Genomic DNA, 20,921 nt, shown 5'->3' on the forward strand with positions numbered 1-20,921 from the left:
TTTAAAAGAAAGAAAAAACAAACAGAAATAAAACAAAAACAACAACAAATGCCCTTGGAGCAAGAAAATGAAATCACCTTCCTCCACACCCCACATCGTTCACAATAAATAAGACTGTAAAACTGTAAAAAGCTGAAATGTTAAGTTGATCCTAGTTTGCAGTGCGTATAATAAATAACATGATGCATCCATATTGACCTCAGTTCAGTCTAGCAGGGTAACTTTATCTCTTCATTCTTGCTGTATGCAGTGTTTCTTACTTCCGGCTAAGGTGCTGAGAGTGTGTGTGTGTGTGTGTGTAAGAGAGAGAGAGAAATGCCATCGCTCAGGAATGTGATTCAGTGTTGTTTTGTTGGTATGTTAATAGTTATGTTTTGAACACGAACGTGTGTCCAGAGGCTCATTAGGTTAGTAGTTGATCACAAAAAAAAAAAAAAAATTAAAAATCATTAAATATGTAACAATTCAAGGAGCTGCAAAAATAACCCTCTCAAACAGAACAATTAAAAGTTGAGCAGCGATCACAGCAGTAGTGTTAAGCTCAGAGTGCAACAGAATCCGTTTAATCACTTCCATCATACAACAAATATATTTACAATCAAAAAACAAAACATAAATCATTAAAGAATTATTACCACATTCAGATTCAGAACCACAGACGAGTTACGGACTAGCACTGTGTGAGAATGTATTCATAGTGTGTGTTTGTGTTACGGACCTATTCTGACCTTTCCACGTAACATCTCCCGCTGGCCTTAATGTGGAAACTTCACCAGTAGCAGCCTCCGTCTTCAGTGACCAAAAAAGCGACGTGTGTACTGTTAAGTGATCCTGAACTGTCCCAAAACACAAAAAGAGCAAAGCGACGTGGTTTTTTTAATGTTGAAATAAGGTGACTTATGTGAAACTTGATGCATTCGGACGCAGATCTTGAAGTGGTAAGGGTTTCTACCCTCAGCTGTGAAACTCTCATGTCCTGTATTTTTGCAGAATAAGCCCAGATTTCAGCACTTAAAAAAAAAAAAAAAAAAAACAAACATCCTGTCCCTGTGGTTCAACAACTAAACACACGTCTAAAAGAAACTCCACATATACTCTAAGGGTTTTGCAGATGCAACAAGGCAGATATCAGTATTCTAAAAGTCAGTACCCATTTGTGGTTTATTTGTTTTGGTATTCTGTACTTCAGAGAGCCACGCTGTACAAAATGCACCATGAGCAAACCGCACGCACGTATCTTTTGGAAACGGGAATAAGTGGGGAGGAAGGATTCTGTCGAGCTCTGCTGTTAATGTTATTTTGACTGCAGAGAAGTTGGTGCAAACCTGTTGGCTGGATTTTGGCTCCAAGAAAAAAAGAAGCTTTCAAATGCGGTTACATTCTTGTCGGACCACAACTTTCACGCGTGTCACTTCTTTCCCGGCTGAAAAAAACAAACCGCGGTGTGGAGGAAATCTGTCTCCAGGTCTGGCTTTGAAGACGGAGGCTGGTTTGCCTTTGACAAACTGCTTTCTGAGCTGGTGCAACTCTAAAAGAGCATCCTGCTTTTGTTGTGTGATGGTATGCATTAATGTGGCTGTGTATGTATGTTTGTGTGTGTGCGTGCGTGCGTACGTGCGAGTGTTGAATCCTTCTATCACACCTCCTTTTAAGGCTTTCAAGCTGCTTTGGATCAAAGTCAGTCCCAGGGGATAATTCAGCATAAACACAAGTTCAGAAACATCATAGCCTACCTTCACACGCTGCTGAATTCAATTTTTCAGACACTTTTCAACACCTACTTGATCTTTTAGATTCACAAAAGGAGGCTGATGTCCCTCCAGCCGCCTATCTTCTTACTGGCATCAATTTGTTAGCTTCATCTGACTTTTGTTTTTCAGTTTAAAAGGAAATGTTAAATGCTGAAATACTCAACCTAATGACAAATTAGGATTAGAAAGGGCAAGTACCCCCTGCCACCCAAAAAACTAAAGGCGGCCCGATAATCACATCTAAGACTTAACTTTAAGCCCTCGTCTTAGAAGTCGCAAGTGCAGCAGATGCGCTGCAGACGAAAAACAGCGCAGGGGTAAAGAGCAAAAAAAACTGTGTTAAAAAAAAAAGTTAAAATGAGCCCCACACTGGCCACGAGATTAGAACAGATAAACAGTACATTAGGCTATACGCGTCATCATAATTACCGATAGATATATATAGCAGTCGCAGCCGCCACCATCCAGTTTTGGAAACACGTTGGACTAAAAGGGAAAGGGACAGGAGGAGGAGAACTGTTTCTTTCTGTAGTAGGGATTTAAATAAATATCGTGTTTTGTTTCGTTTTTCTTCATTAAAGCCAACTTTCCTCCGGCCAGGCGGTTTGGAAAGAGAGATACGGCAGATGATGGAGAGGTGTTGGTGGTGGTGGGGCTTTATGTGAAGTTCTGCAGGGGCTGGCTGACCCTCATGCAGGCCCAGTAGAAGGCCCGAGCCAGGGTGACGAGAACCAGGAGCAGCAGCACGGCCCACGAGGCGTAGATTCCCTTGTAGGTCTGAGCCTTCACCCACGTTCCAGCCTGCAGAGAAACAACAAGCAGAGGGAGCATTCAGGCATCCATCTGCTCCCCACAAAGCCCTTTCAAGAGGGACATGTAAGCAGTGGCAGAGCCAGGCATTTTTTATAAGGCTGGAGAAGCTTGTTTATTTATTTAGATTTTTAGGTGGAAAATGCAGGTATGACGGCCATGCAGAAAAACAAAAGGATGAGAAGAAGCCAATTTTATATAAATCCTAAAATAAAAACAAAAACATGTGGAACAGTCACTCCTATTATTATTGGTGATTAAACACAAAAGATATTTATAATGCACTGTTAAAATGTGTCCATGTGGGAACAAGTGTGGCTCCACAACAAAAAAGTCCTGCTAAAAAAACTGAAGTTACTGACTGTAACTCCAGTTCTGGGATTACGTGCGACCCAGACGGAATTTTGGATGGCCAGAAAACGCCGATCAACCTAAATGTAAGGGAACGAAGGAGCCTAGTCTGCAGGTACGTTTGAATAGGTTTCCTGCATTTATCCTCAGATCAGTTTTGTTGCTGTAATCTGCACAAGTTTGAAGTAATCTCCGCCACGACTTTGCAGAGATTATCATGTCCAATAATCCTTACATAAATCTGCCAATAGGTTGATGAAAAACAACAACAACAAAACAAACCTGGAAACTGCTCTGTGTTTATACACCACTACTGTGTTTAATCATCAGCAATTATTATTATTATTGGCTCTTGGGTTGTTGTTTTTTTACTTACTAATATTGTAGTATTTTTATCTTCCAATATAAAGCACTTTGGTAGGACTGTTATTTTGAATCGATGGTATAAAAACGAAACTACACCGAAATGCAATAAATTGGACTGGATTACTGAGACTTTACAAGATTACTCCTTTAAATCAATAACATTTATTTTAACCTTAAGAAATGTCTTTAAAAGTGGATTTTCTTGAACTCTGAGTATAAATCAAACAAAAAGCAAAACAAAAATACCTACGTTTTAAAAGTCTCTCGAGTTATGCCTGAATTATGATACTACATTAAACTGCATCACAGTCCGGTGTAACAGGTCTTTTTCATACTATATTCATTAGCACAAGGAAGCTGCTTTCAAATAAAATATAATGGGCCTGTAACTGATAATTATGATAATGGAATAGATAGTAGTCTGTCAGTGTAGACGTGTGCCACTTTTCTTGTTTCCATAGCTCTGAAAATGTGTGCACACATCACAGTCTGTTCTCAAGCTTCCTCGCTACCCTGCGTTTCCATAAAAGCAGCTGCTCAAGATTTACTGTCTGTAAGACCAAGATAGACAGCTTTAGTTTTACTCGTGATGGCAGAGTGATGCAGACACACCAGTGGACAAGGACAAATGTAAACAAGCAGGTCGCCCACTGCAGCGAGTACTCAGCAAAGTAGTATAGACTGGGCTTTAGATTAGGTTAGACTGTGTAGTCTGTCTTGCAAGGGAAACCGCCATTCAACAAGGGAAGATGAAGAGAAGAGGGTGACTTTACAGATGTGTAAAGAAAAGAACTGCGCTGGATTTATAAACTAAGAAAAATATCATACATTTAAATGAAATTTCAAGGCAGCCCAAACTAAAACGATCAGATTTTCAGCTTTTAAACTGACTTGGCAGCAACACAATTTCTCCTCTCAAGGACAGAAAAACAAAGACCAGTTAACATTTAGCCCCATATCCACACTTAGTGATTAATTCACCAGCACCACACTAATGCAGTGACAGGTTTTTTCCCCACAATTTTTCAAGCAGAAGCTAATATTCAATACGTAGGAGTGACTGAGAGATAAGAGGGAAAACAGCTTTGCCATCAAGTATTAAGTGTGCAGCTGCTCAGAAGAAAATTATTTAATGAAGATGGCAAAAGTGACTTTGAGAAAACCCACAGGGATTTTCTGGGAGTACGGAAATATAAATTCCCTTTTCAAAGTCAAAACACTCAAGCAAAATTCACATGGGTATTAAAAGAAGCAGGAAAAGAAAAAGGATTTAGAGGCGTTTCTGTTGTCAAGAATATCTAAACTTAATATTACCATCTATAATACACTATTATGCTTCCAAATGTTCAGGGCCAGAAGCAGAAATCCAAAAAAGCTCGATAAAAATAGAAATCATGAGGTAATCTTAACAGTTCAAGCAGGCCAAAAGACATCAATATGCTTTCAAGCTTCATCTTTCTTCTTCTATAAACGATGTGTGAACGTTTAATCATTCATGTCGTTCTCAAGGGGGTTTTTACAGTTTAACAGGCAACTCTCAAGACAAAATCCAGGATGTCAAAGCCGTCACAGAGTTGAATCTTAACTTCTTTTTTCCCTTTAACTATTCTGTTTAAAACTCATAATTAAAATTCAGCCTGGAAAGTCAGCTTGATCGGTTACTTGTCTCTGGTTCTTGCTGTTAAAAGGTTATTGACGCAAAACACCCCTAAAGATTAAACTGTCAAAACTTGCTGCTCATGCACCACTCATATAATTAAAAACACCTTTTCATAAAACACAACCTCATTCCACGTCGTGACATTTATTGCCACAACACCAGCATTACGCAATGCTTTCAATGCAGCACATTTAATGTTTGGATTACGGTTCTTAAAGCTGCCAGGCATGCAACCCTCTTATGCTCAGCCTCTTTTGATGCTCATCTTGCGCCCTCTGCTGTTCAGAAAGCAGAATGTCCTGACCATTTAGCCCTTCTGTGCATCACTGTTAGACTTTTACATCCCTCATTTACTCTAGACTCTCTAAAACGGCTGTTATCTCCTTTATTATTCTGATAATATTCCACTGCAGCATCTATTTACAATCACTTAAATGCAGGCAACAACAGAAATTCTAAAAAGCACCGTGAGCTCTGATGGATTTTTGCACACGTCAAACTGAGAGAACAAGAAGCGACGAGGCAAAGCAGGAGATCAGAACTCAGCACAAATGTTCTGTTTTGTTATTCTGTGGGTGTTGAAGGCAGCGTTGCAGCCTGACACAGCTTACAGTTAAAGCAGGTTGTGTTTGTGCTTTTTCTCAATGACAAATAGAGGCCTGTCACACCGTGTCTGCAGAGCAGCCGCGAGGCGCCAACCTTCCATGTTAAACAAGCGACGACAAAAGAAAAGATAGCAATCATGTTGCTTCTCCCTGCTACCTTTGTTTTATCTATAATTGTGGACTTTTCGCTTCATAAAACAAAACAGGAAGGACATGAGAACCATTTTCTAAAAAGACAAATGCCCGGCAGACAGCTATTCATAATCTCTTTTTTAATACTGAACAACAGCTCCTTGACTCATGTGGGTGTCAGACTGGCGTTGGGCGGCGTGTGCTCACCATCAATCCGGCGGTTGAAATGCTGAATAGCAAGCAGAGTAGAAAACACCACAAGCTCCGCCTCCGTGGATACCTCTGACCAATTGAAGACCTGTAGAGGAGAGATAGAAATTAATATTGCTTATTTAAATGCAGCAAAAAACCCTGCAGGTTTATGTATTTTTCTGTTCAGACTCATAGTGTGAGAAGTTCAGCCATTAACTATATCAAGTGCTTCCTGTCTTTTCCTTACTCATAACTGCTGTCCTCTTTATTTTAATATCTCCAGTTTTTCCCCAAGGAACTCCAGTAATTTGCATGACCCTTAAACTTATTAGGAATAATATCTGCATCAGTACCGTTTTGTGTTTATCTAAAACTACCCAAGTTGCCACAATGTCCAGCCTCTCAGTAAAACTCTACATACACAACCCACAGAGTGCATACAATTTTACTTAGAATACAATTGCACTTAAGCCCTCCTTACTGTGAAGGAACAGGGGAAAAAAGACTTTTAAACATACCAAATAAATGGTAGTTAGAGCCACATGTGCCACATGAAACAGGGAGTTTCAGACCTCGATGAAGTAACAAAGATATTCACCGATTCCAGCTTTTTATAAACAAAATGTTAGAAACACAAACAACGCCTCTTTCCTGCCATATTGAATTAGGAAGGTAGGACAGTGAAATTAATTTTCCATCTCTGAGCTGGCCAAATAACACCAGGCTGTCTGTGCAGCTGGCTGCGTGACCAGTGTGCAGAGATACTACAGTAATATTCAATATTACTTAACTCACACATCACTGACCTCCCTTTGAGTTTATTTACTTAAGAAAATGCACTTTTGTGAAAACATGCAGATGTTCAAACCTAATGTTGGCAGGTTTGTACAACTAGTGTGTTCACCCTCACAAATAGACTGCATGCAGTACACTACAAGTACCCAGATTATGCAAAATGTAGAACACTTGTCACCCTCCATGGCTGCCATCGTGCCCAAGCGGCAGACTGGGAGGGGCCACTGAATAATTTTCAGCCAGTAGGTTGGCATTAAAATTACATGTGTTTGCTGTTTATGTGTGTTAAAATTTTCCTCAGTATTAAAGGATTTAGTATTGGGCGTGTGGACAGTGCCTCAACAAGTTATGAATGCATGCAAACTGTGGCTGCTAGAGCAACAACCTTGGATCATTTGCCATGTTTGGTTTGAGACAACGCTGCTACCTTTGTCACATTCAGGTTTTCCAGTCAGGTTCAACAGCGTGACAGCAAGCAGCGTGAACAATATCACCCCGAAACTGGAGCAGCTAAATATAATTCAGCCATCATTAACTGTGTGTGTTGGTTTTTTGGGTTTGTTTTTTTCCACCAGAATATTTCCTTTTGTGTCACATTATAAAAACAATTACAATAACTACTTTTGGTAGCTTAATTTTAGTTTGCATTTCTACATTCTTCATTTTTAACCTGCAGAAACGCACCTGTCCAGACTGAATGGAGGTTCTGTAGATGCTTTTGTGTTGACAAACTACAGTCTTGTGACTAAATCTGTTCACAAAAACTGCACCTGCACACCTGTGCACTGCAAGACAGCTGACATACTGGCACGTCTCTTCAGTACCAGAACAAAAGGCAGCTATTTGCTTTGTATATCCGTTCTGATTATTCAGTTTCTTTTTTTTTAAACGTATAATCAATAACATGTATTTAACCGCATCCTATATTATTTCAAATTTATCATGCAATTGCAATAGATACTAGCATCCTGCATCCATTTCTCACCATGTTAAGAAGCTCATGCAGACAGTGATGCAGTAATCTGTAACCTGAGGTACTAAACATATATGGACATACAATGTGACAGATCAGAAGCCTCATGACATTTAACACTAATTGAGGTCTGTGAGGAAACGGGAAGTAAGAGATTTAATTAAAGTGTCCCTGAAGTCACTGCTTATTACCTTTTTGTTACTGTGTCTGAGTAAAACCTTACAGCTTAATGCCAAACGGTGTAAAAGCAAAAACTGCGTACGGTGAGAGGAGAGTGGTGTAATGGATGATTTGCTTATAGCTACTTACACTTTCCTGCAGTGTGGGCACCTGGCCAGCGTCCGATCTGTGAACTCTGTCCACTGAAATTACAAAGAGAAAGATGTGAGCTTCGGCTTCAGCTAAAAACGTTTGCCAACTTAGCAGTTATGGTGGCGACACACTTACACTCACATTAATTCTCTTTTTGACCTCTAACAGACAAACTAGTGATTCTGCTTCTGTTAGGTTTATAATGAAACAGGCACAAAAGTTTGCCTTTGACTTCACTCAGAAAAATAAAAATAAACGTAGCACCAGGTAAAAATTAAATAAGTATAGCTGTGCAGCAGATTGATAAGCAAATGTGAGCAGGTGTTGGAGAGAAGTCCTATACAGTTTGTTTATAAAGTGCTAACAGCAGATAGATTTGTTTTTCCCCCCCCCATCCATTTGGGCTGGTCAGAAGATTTTTATCATCAGGACAGGATACTGAAGGGAGTGAGAAAGTGTAAAGGGCCTGCAACTGAAACACTGCAGTAAAATAACACTCTTCCAAATAATCAAAATTCAAATACAATGATGTCTTCCAATGACTATCAGCATAAATTATCCAGATGAAAACACGATGTTTCTGCATTCTTTTTGTGGCCGACATTTTTTGTCTTTTCTTTAGCGCGTCTCTCCAAACTCAGTCTGAGGTGAGTTTATCCAGGATGACAGGAAGAACAACTTTGATTAAAATCAGAAATAAAATTTTTCTTTAAAGTTAAAAGAAGGCATTGTGTTTTATCAGGACTTCAATACTGAGCAAAATAAACCTGATTAGGATCGCTGCTATAATTGAGCAGCCCCAGGGTAACTTTCTTTTTGTTTTTTAAATAAATGTTGAGTTTTCCTGGCTCAAAATTGGCTTTTGGCACACACAGGTGAGTCAAAGTCAGTTTTAATTGACTTTACAGAGGTCTGACCATTAGACATTTTACCAAAATTTTAAGCTTGAGTAATGAAACCCTCCTTCTACAGAAAAAAAAAGAAGTTTTTATACAAAGCATAAAAAACATGCAAATGTAATGTAAATGAAGAGGACTTTCTTTCTTCTGACAGGAACATTTGTCGTTAACGTCTCTCAATCATATGGATATCAGCTGCAAGGAGCAAAGAACTCCTCGTCTCTCTTCAAGTCACATCAATCATAAACGCCACATAAGGCTCTGCTGGGGTGTGAAGAGCTCAGATATATGTTAATGTAACGTCATGTTAATTTATCAATAGTGCTTGGACAAAACAAAATGCTCCTGATGTAACAGTGCACCCAGCTCATTTAAAGTAAAAATGAGCTTTACCTGACAATGTAATGTGGGAATTTGACACTTGAATTCAACAAACGTGTGATGTTTCAAAAGGAAAGTTAACATGTTAAATAATGAAAAAATAATCAGGATTATAATTTTTGCTACAATCGTGCTCCTCTACATGCAGATTAATTGTCTTTAAAGTCCTGCAATTTCCTTCTTGCAGAGAAATATGTAACTTTCAGTCACATAAAGTAATAAATGAGAACATAAAAATTAGGCTTGGTTCATAAATCATTGCTTTAATTCCAATAACATGTTAAATCAGGGCTAGACAACTTTCTTTTTCTTCCCCCCCACAGGGAGGTACAATGATAAAGTGCGAGAAGGACCACTATTTATGTTAAACTTGATGAATTTTGGTAGGCAGAAAAAAAGGCCCTTTTTTCTAAAACCAAGAATTTCCTATTACAAAGACATGAAACATCATCTCCTCCTTTAGGCTGCTCCCCCTAGCGTATGATCTGCCACTTAAGATACTGCACAATCCCAATATTCTACAGAACATATTAAACGTTTAAGCTGAGAAATTATATTATTTCACAAAAGTTTTTGCTCTTTCTAAACTCAATGGTAGCAACTTGTCTCAGAAAAGTTGGGTTGGGGCAACAAAAGCCTGGAAAAGTAAGTGGTACTACAAGGAAACAGCTGGAGAAACATTTTGTTACTAATCAGGTTAATTGGCAACAAGTCAGTAACATGATTAGGTATAAAAGGAGCATTAGAGGGGCAGTTTCTCAAAAGCCAAGGTGGTTAGAGGTTCAGTAATCTATGGGAAAAAAATACCTCTAAAACTTGTGGAAAAATTTCAGAATAATAATCTTCAATGTCAAATTGTGAAGACTTTGAATATCTCATCACCTGAAGTGCATAAAGCCATCAGAGTTTCATCAGAAATCTCTGTGTGCAAGAGTCAAGGCTGAAAATCAATATTGAACGTCTATGATCTTCTAGCCCTCGGGCATGATTCTGTCACGAAAATCCCTGCATGGGCTCGGGAACACCTCAAGGAATCATCGTCTGTGAAGACAGTTCACTGTGCCATCCACTAATGCAGGTTAAAGCTCCATCATGCAAAGAAGCTGTATGAGAACATGATCCAGAAACACCACCAGCTTCTCTGAACCAACGCTGATTTAAAATGAACTGAGGCAAAGTGGAAAACTGTTGTGTGGTCACACGAATCAAAGTTTTTAAGTGTTTATGAAAAACATGGATGTGAGATCCTGGACTAAAGAGCAGAGGAACCATGTGCCTTTTTATCAGCACTGTTTCCTAAAGCCAGCATTTCTGATGACATGGGGATGCATCAGTTCTTACACATCTGGAAAGACATGTATATGTATTTACAGGTTTTAGAAGACGAGGGAATCCTACTCAGCAGAAAATATGGATGGACCTGTCACAACAGTTTGACACGTGTTGCTGTCATCAAATTCAAAATGACCTTATTATGTTCTTGAAATGGTACATTTCCTCAGTTTAAACATGTTCTATTGTGAATAGAACATGGATTCATATGAAATTTGTTTTCTCCCAAGTAATTCACTTCAACACCCATTAACCAAATACTTCCTGTTAATTTTTTTCCCTTTAGTAGTTTCCCTTTAATGTCTAGGGCCAGACTCATATGGTTCACAGGCTAAATGTGGCTATTGAGCCCTTTGTTGCCCATGTGTGCAATAGATTATTTTGATATAAGGTAATATTTTGCTTTTTATGTCAGGTACAAGTTATGAACTAGTCTTGAAGGCCTTTTTTTTTCTTTTTTCTAAATACACCTACTGATATTCAATCCAAATATCCAAATTCTTGGCAGCAGGTGCTGCTTGCTACACAAAAGCAAAATAAGAACAATTGTTCTCTCTCACGACACAGACAGTTACTTTCTTCCCAACGTTGGGCCGTGATACATTTGTAAACCCTGCAGGGCAGAATTCACTGTGTGCATGCTGTACATTATTCTTGTCTTGAAAGAAACACTGAGAACATTATCACCAGGATCTGCAACAAAAGATTAACTGGAACGCCACCCAGGGCACAGATCTGAACTTTTTGTTCAGCCGCCCTGTCTTTAAGCATGTAGGAAAGGTCCAGCTGAATGCTAAACGCCCAGCACCATCCATCTCACCTCGGAGGTGGGTATAGTCAGAGAAATCGAGAACGGCGGTGTATTCTATTCTTCTCCCAGTATACCCACCTCCTCTCATCCACCATATATCTAAACCATCCTACCTGTCCCACTGATTGTTAAAAGAGCAGCAAGAAGAATTTCCCTTCCTCTCTTTAGCAGAAAATGACCATAATATATCAGCAGAGAGCTGATAGGGTTATTGATCTGTACCAATAATTCAACATATACTTGGCGTAGTGCTTTTTGGATGTTCAATAATTCACTCACTACAGTACATTTCACAACAAAAACCTTGCAGGGCTACTCAAACTGTTACAGGTTTGTAGCTTTGGCTGCAGACGATAAAAGCGTCACCCGAAAGACAGTGTTTTATTCAGCTGTTCTGCATAGTAACACATCCCTTCTGCAAAAATGTGTTTTAATGGCTCTGGACCTTCCTTAGTGACAGGACTTTCATTGGTCATCTACAGTATTTTTAAGAAAAATACAGTAAATAGAGGTTATGACTTTAGCACAGTTAATAACACCATGCAGAAATATTACATTGATACTATGAATGAATGAATATTCTGAGTTACAGGCCCAATTTACTCTACCAACTAAAATGTGTATCTCATAATATTGATGCTCAGAGTTGGTAATAAAAAAAATATCTTTTTGTCAGACTTGGAGTGGGAGTAAAATTGATTTGATTGCAGTTTTTAGTAGAGATTAAATATATTTTTCAGCCTTAAATTTCAGCACTCCCCTCTGAACCTTGAGCTCCTGTAACTGTAAAAATACTCCCAGTATTAAGTAAAATTTTGCATGATTTTGTTAGATATGCTAAAGTTATTGTACAAAAAAAACAAACTCAAACAGCTGAATCTGAGGGGAAACTTTTTTTAAGATTCAGCTGATTTAATATGGAATATTAACCACACAAATTGTACTGATGTTTCAACTCCTACACGCTGCTTCAGAGGTTAATATTTATAATCAATAGATTTTTAATATTTTTAAAGGGGATCTGGTGTGCTTATTTCTAGTTCCATAGTTATATATTAGTGAACTCTCCAGATTAAATATGCATGACTAATAGTACAAAATAATCTTTTGTTTCTCTAACAATGTCTGAAACAAGCTGTTCCTCTCCCTTTTCCTTGCAAACAGAAGGTTGAAGGTGGAGCGAAGAGCTCAGGATAGCAGAGCCAACAGCAGAAAAAAACGGTCTGAAACTGAATATTCAGATGAGTCTGAAGACTGATCTGTTGACTTGTACAAACCCTGACATCATTATTTAAAACTATGATCAGCCGCCACTGTAATATAAGCCTGGAATTAAGAAAAGCAAAACATGTTTCTTTTAACTACAGCAAATATTAATGACACCCTAATAATTTGATTTTAGGAATTACACATCTTAAAACCCACAGCACTGTATGCACACAGCAGATGAACAGAAAACCCAACAGAAATCTATTGTTTAGTTTTTGGGACTTGAACCATTACCTCACCAAACTGCCAGGTTATGGTCTCTCTGAACTGCTTCGTAAGATGTATTGTTGTTCCAAATGGCTACACAGGAAGATGAAGTCAAAGGCTGGCCATCACAGCGAAGGGAAAGGCGTGATATCTTTTTAAAAACAGTGATAAGGGTGTCAGCTTCAGGGAGACACTGACAGGGCTGTATTGAGTTGTACGTATTAAATGTGCCACAAATAAAAATAATGAAAAAAGGAAAAGTAGAAAGAGGAATACACTGCTGTTTAGAGATAAGAGGAAAGCATGTGTGTGGTGGAGGTATGACAGTATCTGACCAAGTGACACAGAGTTCAGACAGACCATAAATCCTGCTTAAGTGTGTCACGCGAGGACACCTTGGAGAGCATGGCCAGTTCGATTCACTGACTCTATAATTTTCACAGCTGAGCTCAGACTGATCTCGCATGTACTGGTTTTATATTTCTTTGCACAAAGGATTAGATTTCCCTTTCAATCCTAATCCAAACTACTTATTGAAATAGTAGTATAACATTTTAAGAAATTAGTGAGGTTTAGTTAAAGAAGAAAAGATCAAGCCCTTCTCAAAAAGGAGTCATCTTGGCACCAACTTCAGGCTGTTATTTTGTGGTAATACAACTATATATTACTGGACATCTTACTGGACACTAAGGAGTGCCAATACATCTTTCTCTGGCACGTATACTAGAGACTCGAACAAAATTCAGGATAATTCATGTCGTCTTTCATATAGAAAACCTAAATAAAAACCTGTAACTACAGAAATCTACCACTGCACAGCTGAAGGTGAACCTCTACTGAGCTTAGGCGCCAGTAAAAGAAGGCTGTGTTCCTTTAATGTTTCTTTTTTTTTTTTTACTTTGATTTTTATTAGGTTATTTTGACATTGTGGACATACAGTAAAGAAAATAACAAACAGACATACATATAAACAAACATAGAGTCTGGAGTTTACATATCTTTCTCCATTTATCACATTGCAGAAAAAAAATAAAGAAAACCTATTATGTTATTTCATTTGTGTCACTTCTGAATGTTTTCCACTTCCTCCATAGTCTGTCGTATTTACCTCCCATCAGTCTAATGTTGAGTGTTATTTTTTCCATCTCTGAGATATCCTCTACAATACTGATCCAATCCCGCTGGGTGGGAGGATCTGGATGTAACCACTTCTTTGTAATTGCTTTTTTTGTTGCGGCCAGAATTATTTTGACTAAATACACGTCCTCTTTTTGTATGTATTCTTTTATGTTTCCTAGATACATCACTTGGCAAGTATTTGGGAATGTATAACTCAAAATATTATCCATATTCATTTTTAAGTCTTCCCAATACTTTTTAATTTTAATGCATTTCCAGAATACATGAGAATGATCCGCTTCCATTTCTCCACACAATCTCCAACAATTTTGTAAACTTGAGGTCAGTTTGCTTTTTATTTTGGGTGTAATGAAAAAACGTGTCAAATTTTTCCAACAAAATTCCCTCCACAACGGCGAATTAGTTGTACTGTGTTGCAATTCACACATATTGAGCCATTCTTTCTCTGTTATTTTTATGGTCAGTTCAACTTCCCATTTCTTTTTAATATAGAGTGTTGAATCTTGTCTATTTTCTTCTAATGACCTATAGAAGGTGGAAATAGTTTTAAATTGTTTATGTTCATAGCAATCTTTTACTTTTCCGACAACCCCCAGTGGTTTCCCAAGCCAGTCAGATTTTATTTGTTTTGCGTAGTAGTCCCTAACTTGCAAATATCTAAAGAAATCTCTATTTTCCAATTTGTATTTGTTTTTTAGTTGTTGGAAACTCATTAGTCCTCCGTTTTTCATAAGGGTACAAACTGCTGTAATCCCTTTTAGTTCCCACTGTTTGAATGTTTGGTCCAATTGTCCTGCCTTGAAATTTTTATCATGTCTAAACCATCTGAGTATAAATAATTGTTCTTTTAACTGACATTTTTCTATTACTGTGTGCCATATGTCTAATGTAAATTTCACAATTTGATTCATTCCACTTTTATTCTTTGTCATTAAATGTTTGTCAGAGATAAAAATCTGAATGTTGTTTCCCTCGATTTCTTTCTCAATTTCCTTCCATCTTGCCTCATATTCTGGTCTACACCAACCAGCAAGTGGTCTGAGTTGGGCTGCATAGAAGTATTCCCTTAGGTTCGGCAAGGCCATCCCTCCCTTGCGCTTCGGGAGTTGCAGTGTTGTTAGTCTTATTCTGGGCTTCTTCCCACCCCAAATAAACCTTGATATCATCTTGTCCCATATTTTGAATTTTTTTTGAGATATAGGAAGTGGGAGTGACTGAAACATGTATAACAGTCTTGGGAGAACATTCATCTTTATTATTTGGATTCTTGAGTAGAAGTTTGTAGGTGTTGCCGACCACCGTTCTAGATCTTTTCTAATGTTGCCCTCCACCTGATTATAGTTTATGTCCGCCATATCTGATAATGATTTTGTCAAGGTTACGCCCAAATATTTCATGTTGTTCGAGTGCCAATTTAATTTGTATTCGTCTCTGATCTTTTGGGAGGGTATATAATTGAATGATAGAATTTGTGTTTTGGATACATTAATTTTATAGCCTGATAAGTATTCAAAGGTATGGAATAGTTGCATCAAAATTGGGAAGCACTTGTCAGGGTTTCGTAGGAAAATAATAACGTCATCAGCAAACAATCCAATAAGGTGTTTTTGTCCAGCAAGGGATACCCCCTCCAACTTTGAATGTTGTCGCACTGCTTGTGCTAGTGGCTCAACATATAAAGCAAAAAGAATTGGTGACAAGACACAGCCCTGTTTTGTACCTCTATATAGCCGAATTCTATCTGTCAGACTACCATTCACCTTGATTCTAGCTGTAGGTTGATTATAGATTGTCCTTATACATTGTATTGAGCTGTCCTTAAACCCGAATTTTTCCAATACTCCAAATAGGAAGAGCCAGCTTACGCTATCAAATGCCTTTTCTTGATCTAAGCTAATTAACACAGTATTGATATTCGTTTTTTCTGCATTGTCAATAATGTGAAGGACTCTCCTTATATTGTCCTGTGCCTGACGTCCCTTGATGAATCCAGTTTGATCCACTTCTATCAGATCTGGTACAAATTTTTGGAGTCTTTTGCTAATGATCGAAGCGTACAATTTATAGTCGTTATTTAGGAGGGAAATGGGTCTATAATTCTTGCAGTATTCTTTGTTTTTTCCTTCTTTGGGTAAGATTGTTATAATAGCTTCTCCCCATGATGGTGGAGCTATTCCCTGATTCAGAGTTCAGTTGAAGCAAGATAGAAGAAGTGGCTTGAGTTCTTCTTTGAAAACTTTGTAAAATTCAGCCTGAAAGCCATCGCTTCCTGGGGCTTTATTTGTTTTTTGTTCGGCAATAACTGTATCTAGTTCCTTATCTGTAATCTGTGAAATCAGTAACTTGTTTTGGGTATCTCCTATGGAGGGCAGATCCAGCGGGTCAAGAAAATTTTTTATTGTCTCAAGGTCTGCGGCTGCCGGTTGTGAATACAGTCTCGTGTAATATTTTTTAAATTCATTTTCTATCTCATTAGGCATATAGTGTAATTTGTTACTATCCAAATTTCTTACTTTATCAATAATCCTTGATCTCTGCTTTTTACGCAGTCTACTGGCAAGTATTTTAGTTGCTTTGGGCCCTGATTCGTAATAGGTTTGTTGCATATACCTAGCCTTTTTTTCTACTTCTTCTTTTAGTAATTCATCAATTTGGTTTCTGATGTCTGATATTTCTTCTAGAATTTCAGGATTTTTAAGTAGTTTATGTTCCCTCTCCAGATGTTTAAGTTTTTCTATCAAATTTTTATATAGGGCCAGTCGCGCTTTTTTTTGTGCTGCTGTTAGGGCTATGAGTTTTCCCCTTAAGACTGCCTTTAATGCATCCCAAAGTATAGTTGGGCTCACATCTCCGGTATCATTGTCTTCTATATACATTTTTATATCTTCTTTAATTTTCTTAACATGTTCATCCCTATTTAAAATACCCAAATTAAGTCTCCATGCTGTATGTATTTTCCTATTATCGAGACTGATTTCTAGACTAATCAAACTATGGTCTGAGACATCTGCCACACCTATTTTACAATCTGTAACATTATGAAGTTCTTCAATATTAATTAGAAAATAATCAATTCTCGAATATGTGGCATGAGGTGCAGAGTAGTGGGTGTAGTCCCTGGTTTGAGGATTACGTGTTCTCCATACATCAATCAGTCCCACCTCTTGTAATATTGTATTCATAAAATTAGACAGACGATGTTTACATGTTGCAGCACTGGTAGTGTCAATATCCCGATTTAGCACAACATTGTAATCCCCTGCACATATCACCAGACCTTCCTTTAATGTTTCTAATATAAGTGTGCCTTCATACATAGATGTGCTTTCATATACATCTATGTATGAAGGCACACTGTGGTTTTACAGGTGGTTAAACCTCTTCTAAGGTTGGACCTGTGACATAGATTAACCTTGTCTATTTAGTCAAGCTCTCCATTGAATTAAAATAAAGGTCTAAGCTTAATTCAGGTCTTGAAGATACTGGGAGATGGGCATCGTTACCTTGAACCTTAAGTCAACTTAAATAAGCCTAATCCACAGCTGATTCGGCATTATACCTGACAGACACGTTTGAACCCACCATCATTTAAATCAGTAATTCTCAAACATTTTCTGGCATACACCATTTAAGGAGGTTTATTCCCACATCCCAGAGATTTTTAAATAAAAAAAAAGAAAAATTATTCAAGTTGACTTTTAAACCCTACCCATATATTAATTCGATTCTGCTTTACTTCCCTCACAGTTTGAGAACCACTGCTTTAATCTAAATGAGCAAATTCCCCAAAACCTTGAAGGCAGAGCTTTTTATGATTTGAAATCCTGTGGTTATTTCACCTAAAGCTTCTCATTTATTCTAATTAAATAGATGTTTTTTTAAAAAAGCAAAGAGCTGGTACCAGGAAGGTGTTGCTGCAGTGTCCACAGGAGACGCGGGCTCCAGCTGGCTGGGGATCAGGACTGGCCGGACCAGGGTGAACCGGGCCCAGATTTATTATCCTCTTACTGGAAGGAGACAGACAGACACACAACGTCAGCATTCGCACCAGAAGCGACTCGAGATATTATTCAGTGCAAGTGCTAGCTAATAATGCAAGCTGATGCTGGGAGCAGTCGTCTCAAGGGCTGACTGCAGCCTCATGAAATTCATCAGCATTCACTCCTCTCATTACTACACACACTGCTTTCCTACAATCAGCTTTCTCACATGGCTACAGTAGCTCAGAATCACTGATCAGGCCGCGGGGCTGAGATGTGTCTGGTTTAGTCAGCATGTCTGGTTTGAATGCAAAATAGTAATACTGGAGGTAAACTCTTAAAAGTAATTTACTGCAGGAAAAGTGGCCAAAGAGGAATGTGCATACACAACATATTTTATTACTACTTGAGGTTAATGGATGTCTTTTGCTAAACTGTAATACAATAAACTATGACATATGAACAGTTCATTCAGTACAATTCAGTTTTGTTTATTTATTATTCACAACCTTAATAATATAATATTAGAAACTCCAACAATCGAACAACTCCTACAAGGGAGCACTTGGCAACAGCGGGAAGGAAAAACTCTCTTTTAATAGGATGAAACTTCCAAGACTCAAGGAGGGGCAGCAATCCACTGCATCCGGTTGGGTAGTGAGAGAAAAAGTGCCAAGAAAGGCAGGACAAATGGCAAACTACAGCAGAGAGGGCCAGAGTTTAATAATTGTTCATGATTACATATAGCAGTGATATAAACACACTACTGTGAAAAGAGATGAATGAAGAAGATCCGCTCAATCTATCATAGGAAGACCCCCAGCAGCCTAACTAAGGGAGGATTCAGGGTCCAGTCCTAACTATAAGCTTTATCAGAAAGGAAAGTTTTAAGCCTAATCTTAACAGTAGAGAAAGTCTCTGTCTCCCAAACAGAAAACTGGGAGTTGTTTCCATAGTAGAGGGGAATGATAACCGAAGGCTCTGCCTCACATTCTACTTTTGAAAACTATAAGAGCCACAAGTAAGCCTGCAGTCTGAGAGCGAAGTGCTCCATTAGAATAATATTCAACAATGAGGTCTTTAGGATAAGATGGGGACTGAATATTTAAGACTGTGTATGTGAGGAGAAGAATTTTAGATTCTGGATTTAACAGGGAGCCAAACAGAATATGGTGGAAATAACAATCGCAAAATATTAATGTCAAATTGTGTTGTTTCTCCTGCTAATACATTTACATTTTGTATGCCATTGTTAAATATGCAACATATTCTCATTCTGATGAGGTCAGGTAGGATATTTACTCGTTGTTTAAAATGTATACAACAATCTCAAATGAAATTAATGGCTATAGAATTACTGATGTCAGAAATATTTGTCTTCAGCTGCCACGCCAGATAATGCAAGCCTTTTTATCCCTGAGCCTCACTTCATGATCTGCATTTACAACGACACATTAACTCTGAGTTTCACATCTTTATGACAACACATTTTGTAACAGTCAGTTGATGCTTGTTTACATAGCAGCATAAATCTAAAAATTAAAAAAGAAAAAAAAACATCTAAAAATGTTGCTCTTGCACATTTTATGCCTTGGGCATAAACAGAAATCTTTTCTGTTACAAATTACACATGGCAGCTGCAACATAATGTTGAGACGACATGCAAAAGCTGTGCATCTCCAGTGACTGACATCAGCCATCTGCTTCTTACTATAACAGTCCCATACTATGAAAAAAGTCCCCTCTTTATGTGTTTAGGTAATTTCCTGTCAAGAGAGAACCAACTGGATCTGAACTTTCAGCAACCTTTAAAAAGAAAAAAAATATAAAAGACATATCCCAAAGGTTACATTTTCATAAAACTAACTTTTCCAGTTAACTTTGCCCTTCTTTGTTCTGAAGAGGCTGCTGTGCTCATTATGCCCTCTGAGATTATAATATGAAGGAATTTGCTAAGTGTTCATTTGGTTGGTAGCTGCTCCGCAGGAATTCGGTGCATAATTAAAAGCAGATAGATGTTGAATGAATATTGTGATTTTTTTTCTTTGCTGCGAGGTTCAGAATAACAATTAAATCTCAACATAACCCCCACATCTCCAAATACACATTTAAGAAAAAAAAAATACACATAATGCATCCACTGTATCATCCACACACACACCTCTCATAATTCTAATGACATGCAGAAGTGAAACTCACGATGCAGTTGTTCTAATTAGGCTGTTATTTCCTCATCCGGCTGGCTGAGCACTGCATGTAAACTGTGCTGGGAGCATAGCCTTAATTGAGGGACTGCTGCTCCCATTGCACCTTGTTTCCTCTGCTTCACTTCTCTCTCGCAGAGAGATGCAGTGTTATTGCAGTCTCACAGTGGCGTGCACACACACACACACACATTCACAGACATACACAAATAACTTCTCACCAATATGGTCGGGGACAGGCAATCCTCTGGGAAGTGACTTTGCAGATGAGCAGACAGTTGCAGGGGCATCGCACGTACTTCTTTCCTGCTGGGGCATTCTTAATGGGCTGCAGAGGGAGACAGAAACACACAGGAGGGAGAGATAAGACCGCAGAAAAACACATTCGAATAGGAATAGATAACAAGCCAATTATTCATGATGGACGAGAATTAACCAATACTACACGAGGGAGAGGAGTATGCCAGAAGATATTGGCGTGAGTGTACAGAAGCTGCAGGTTAAGGAAGATAGTTGTGATTTATTATGGGAAACTGTTTAAAAGACTAATAAAGAGTGCAGTCAACAGACAACTAACCAAATGAACATCTATGGGAGATTTTGGACTGATGTTTAAAGCCTTGTCCACATATAAAAACAATTCAGGGTCTATCGCTTTGTACCTGGTTGTAAGTGGACATAGATGGCGGTGACTGTCATAGTAAAACCACTATACAGGTGGTGTAATAATCACATTTGAATTTCAATTACA

At 38.2% G+C, this 20,921-nt stretch overlaps 1 protein-coding gene across 1 annotated transcript in view; it reads right to left on the reverse strand.

The window, feature by feature from the left end:
- Positions 1-825: 825 nt before the first annotated feature.
- The window catches only part of pip4p1a (phosphatidylinositol-4,5-bisphosphate 4-phosphatase 1a), a 29,435-nt gene continuing 9,339 nt past the window's right edge, over positions 826-20,921 (reverse strand). Inside the window, exons 3-7 of the mRNA XM_080861489.1 lie at positions 20,392-20,498; positions 17,888-17,993; positions 7,945-7,997; positions 5,883-5,973; positions 826-2,552 (exon numbers count right to left, since the gene is read on the reverse strand). Coding sequence (XP_080717615.1) covers positions 2,409-2,552; positions 5,883-5,973; positions 7,945-7,997; positions 17,888-17,993; positions 20,392-20,498 — 501 coding nt within the window. The 3' untranslated portion in view covers positions 826-2,408. The remainder of the gene's footprint in view (positions 2,553-5,882; positions 5,974-7,944; positions 7,998-17,887; positions 17,994-20,391; positions 20,499-20,921) is intronic.

The sequence above is a fragment of the Rhamphochromis sp. 'chilingali' genome (assembly GCF_963969265.1).
Source record: "Rhamphochromis sp. 'chilingali' genome assembly, chromosome: 16".
Lineage (NCBI taxonomy): Eukaryota > Metazoa > Chordata > Actinopteri > Cichliformes > Cichlidae > Rhamphochromis > Rhamphochromis sp. 'chilingali'.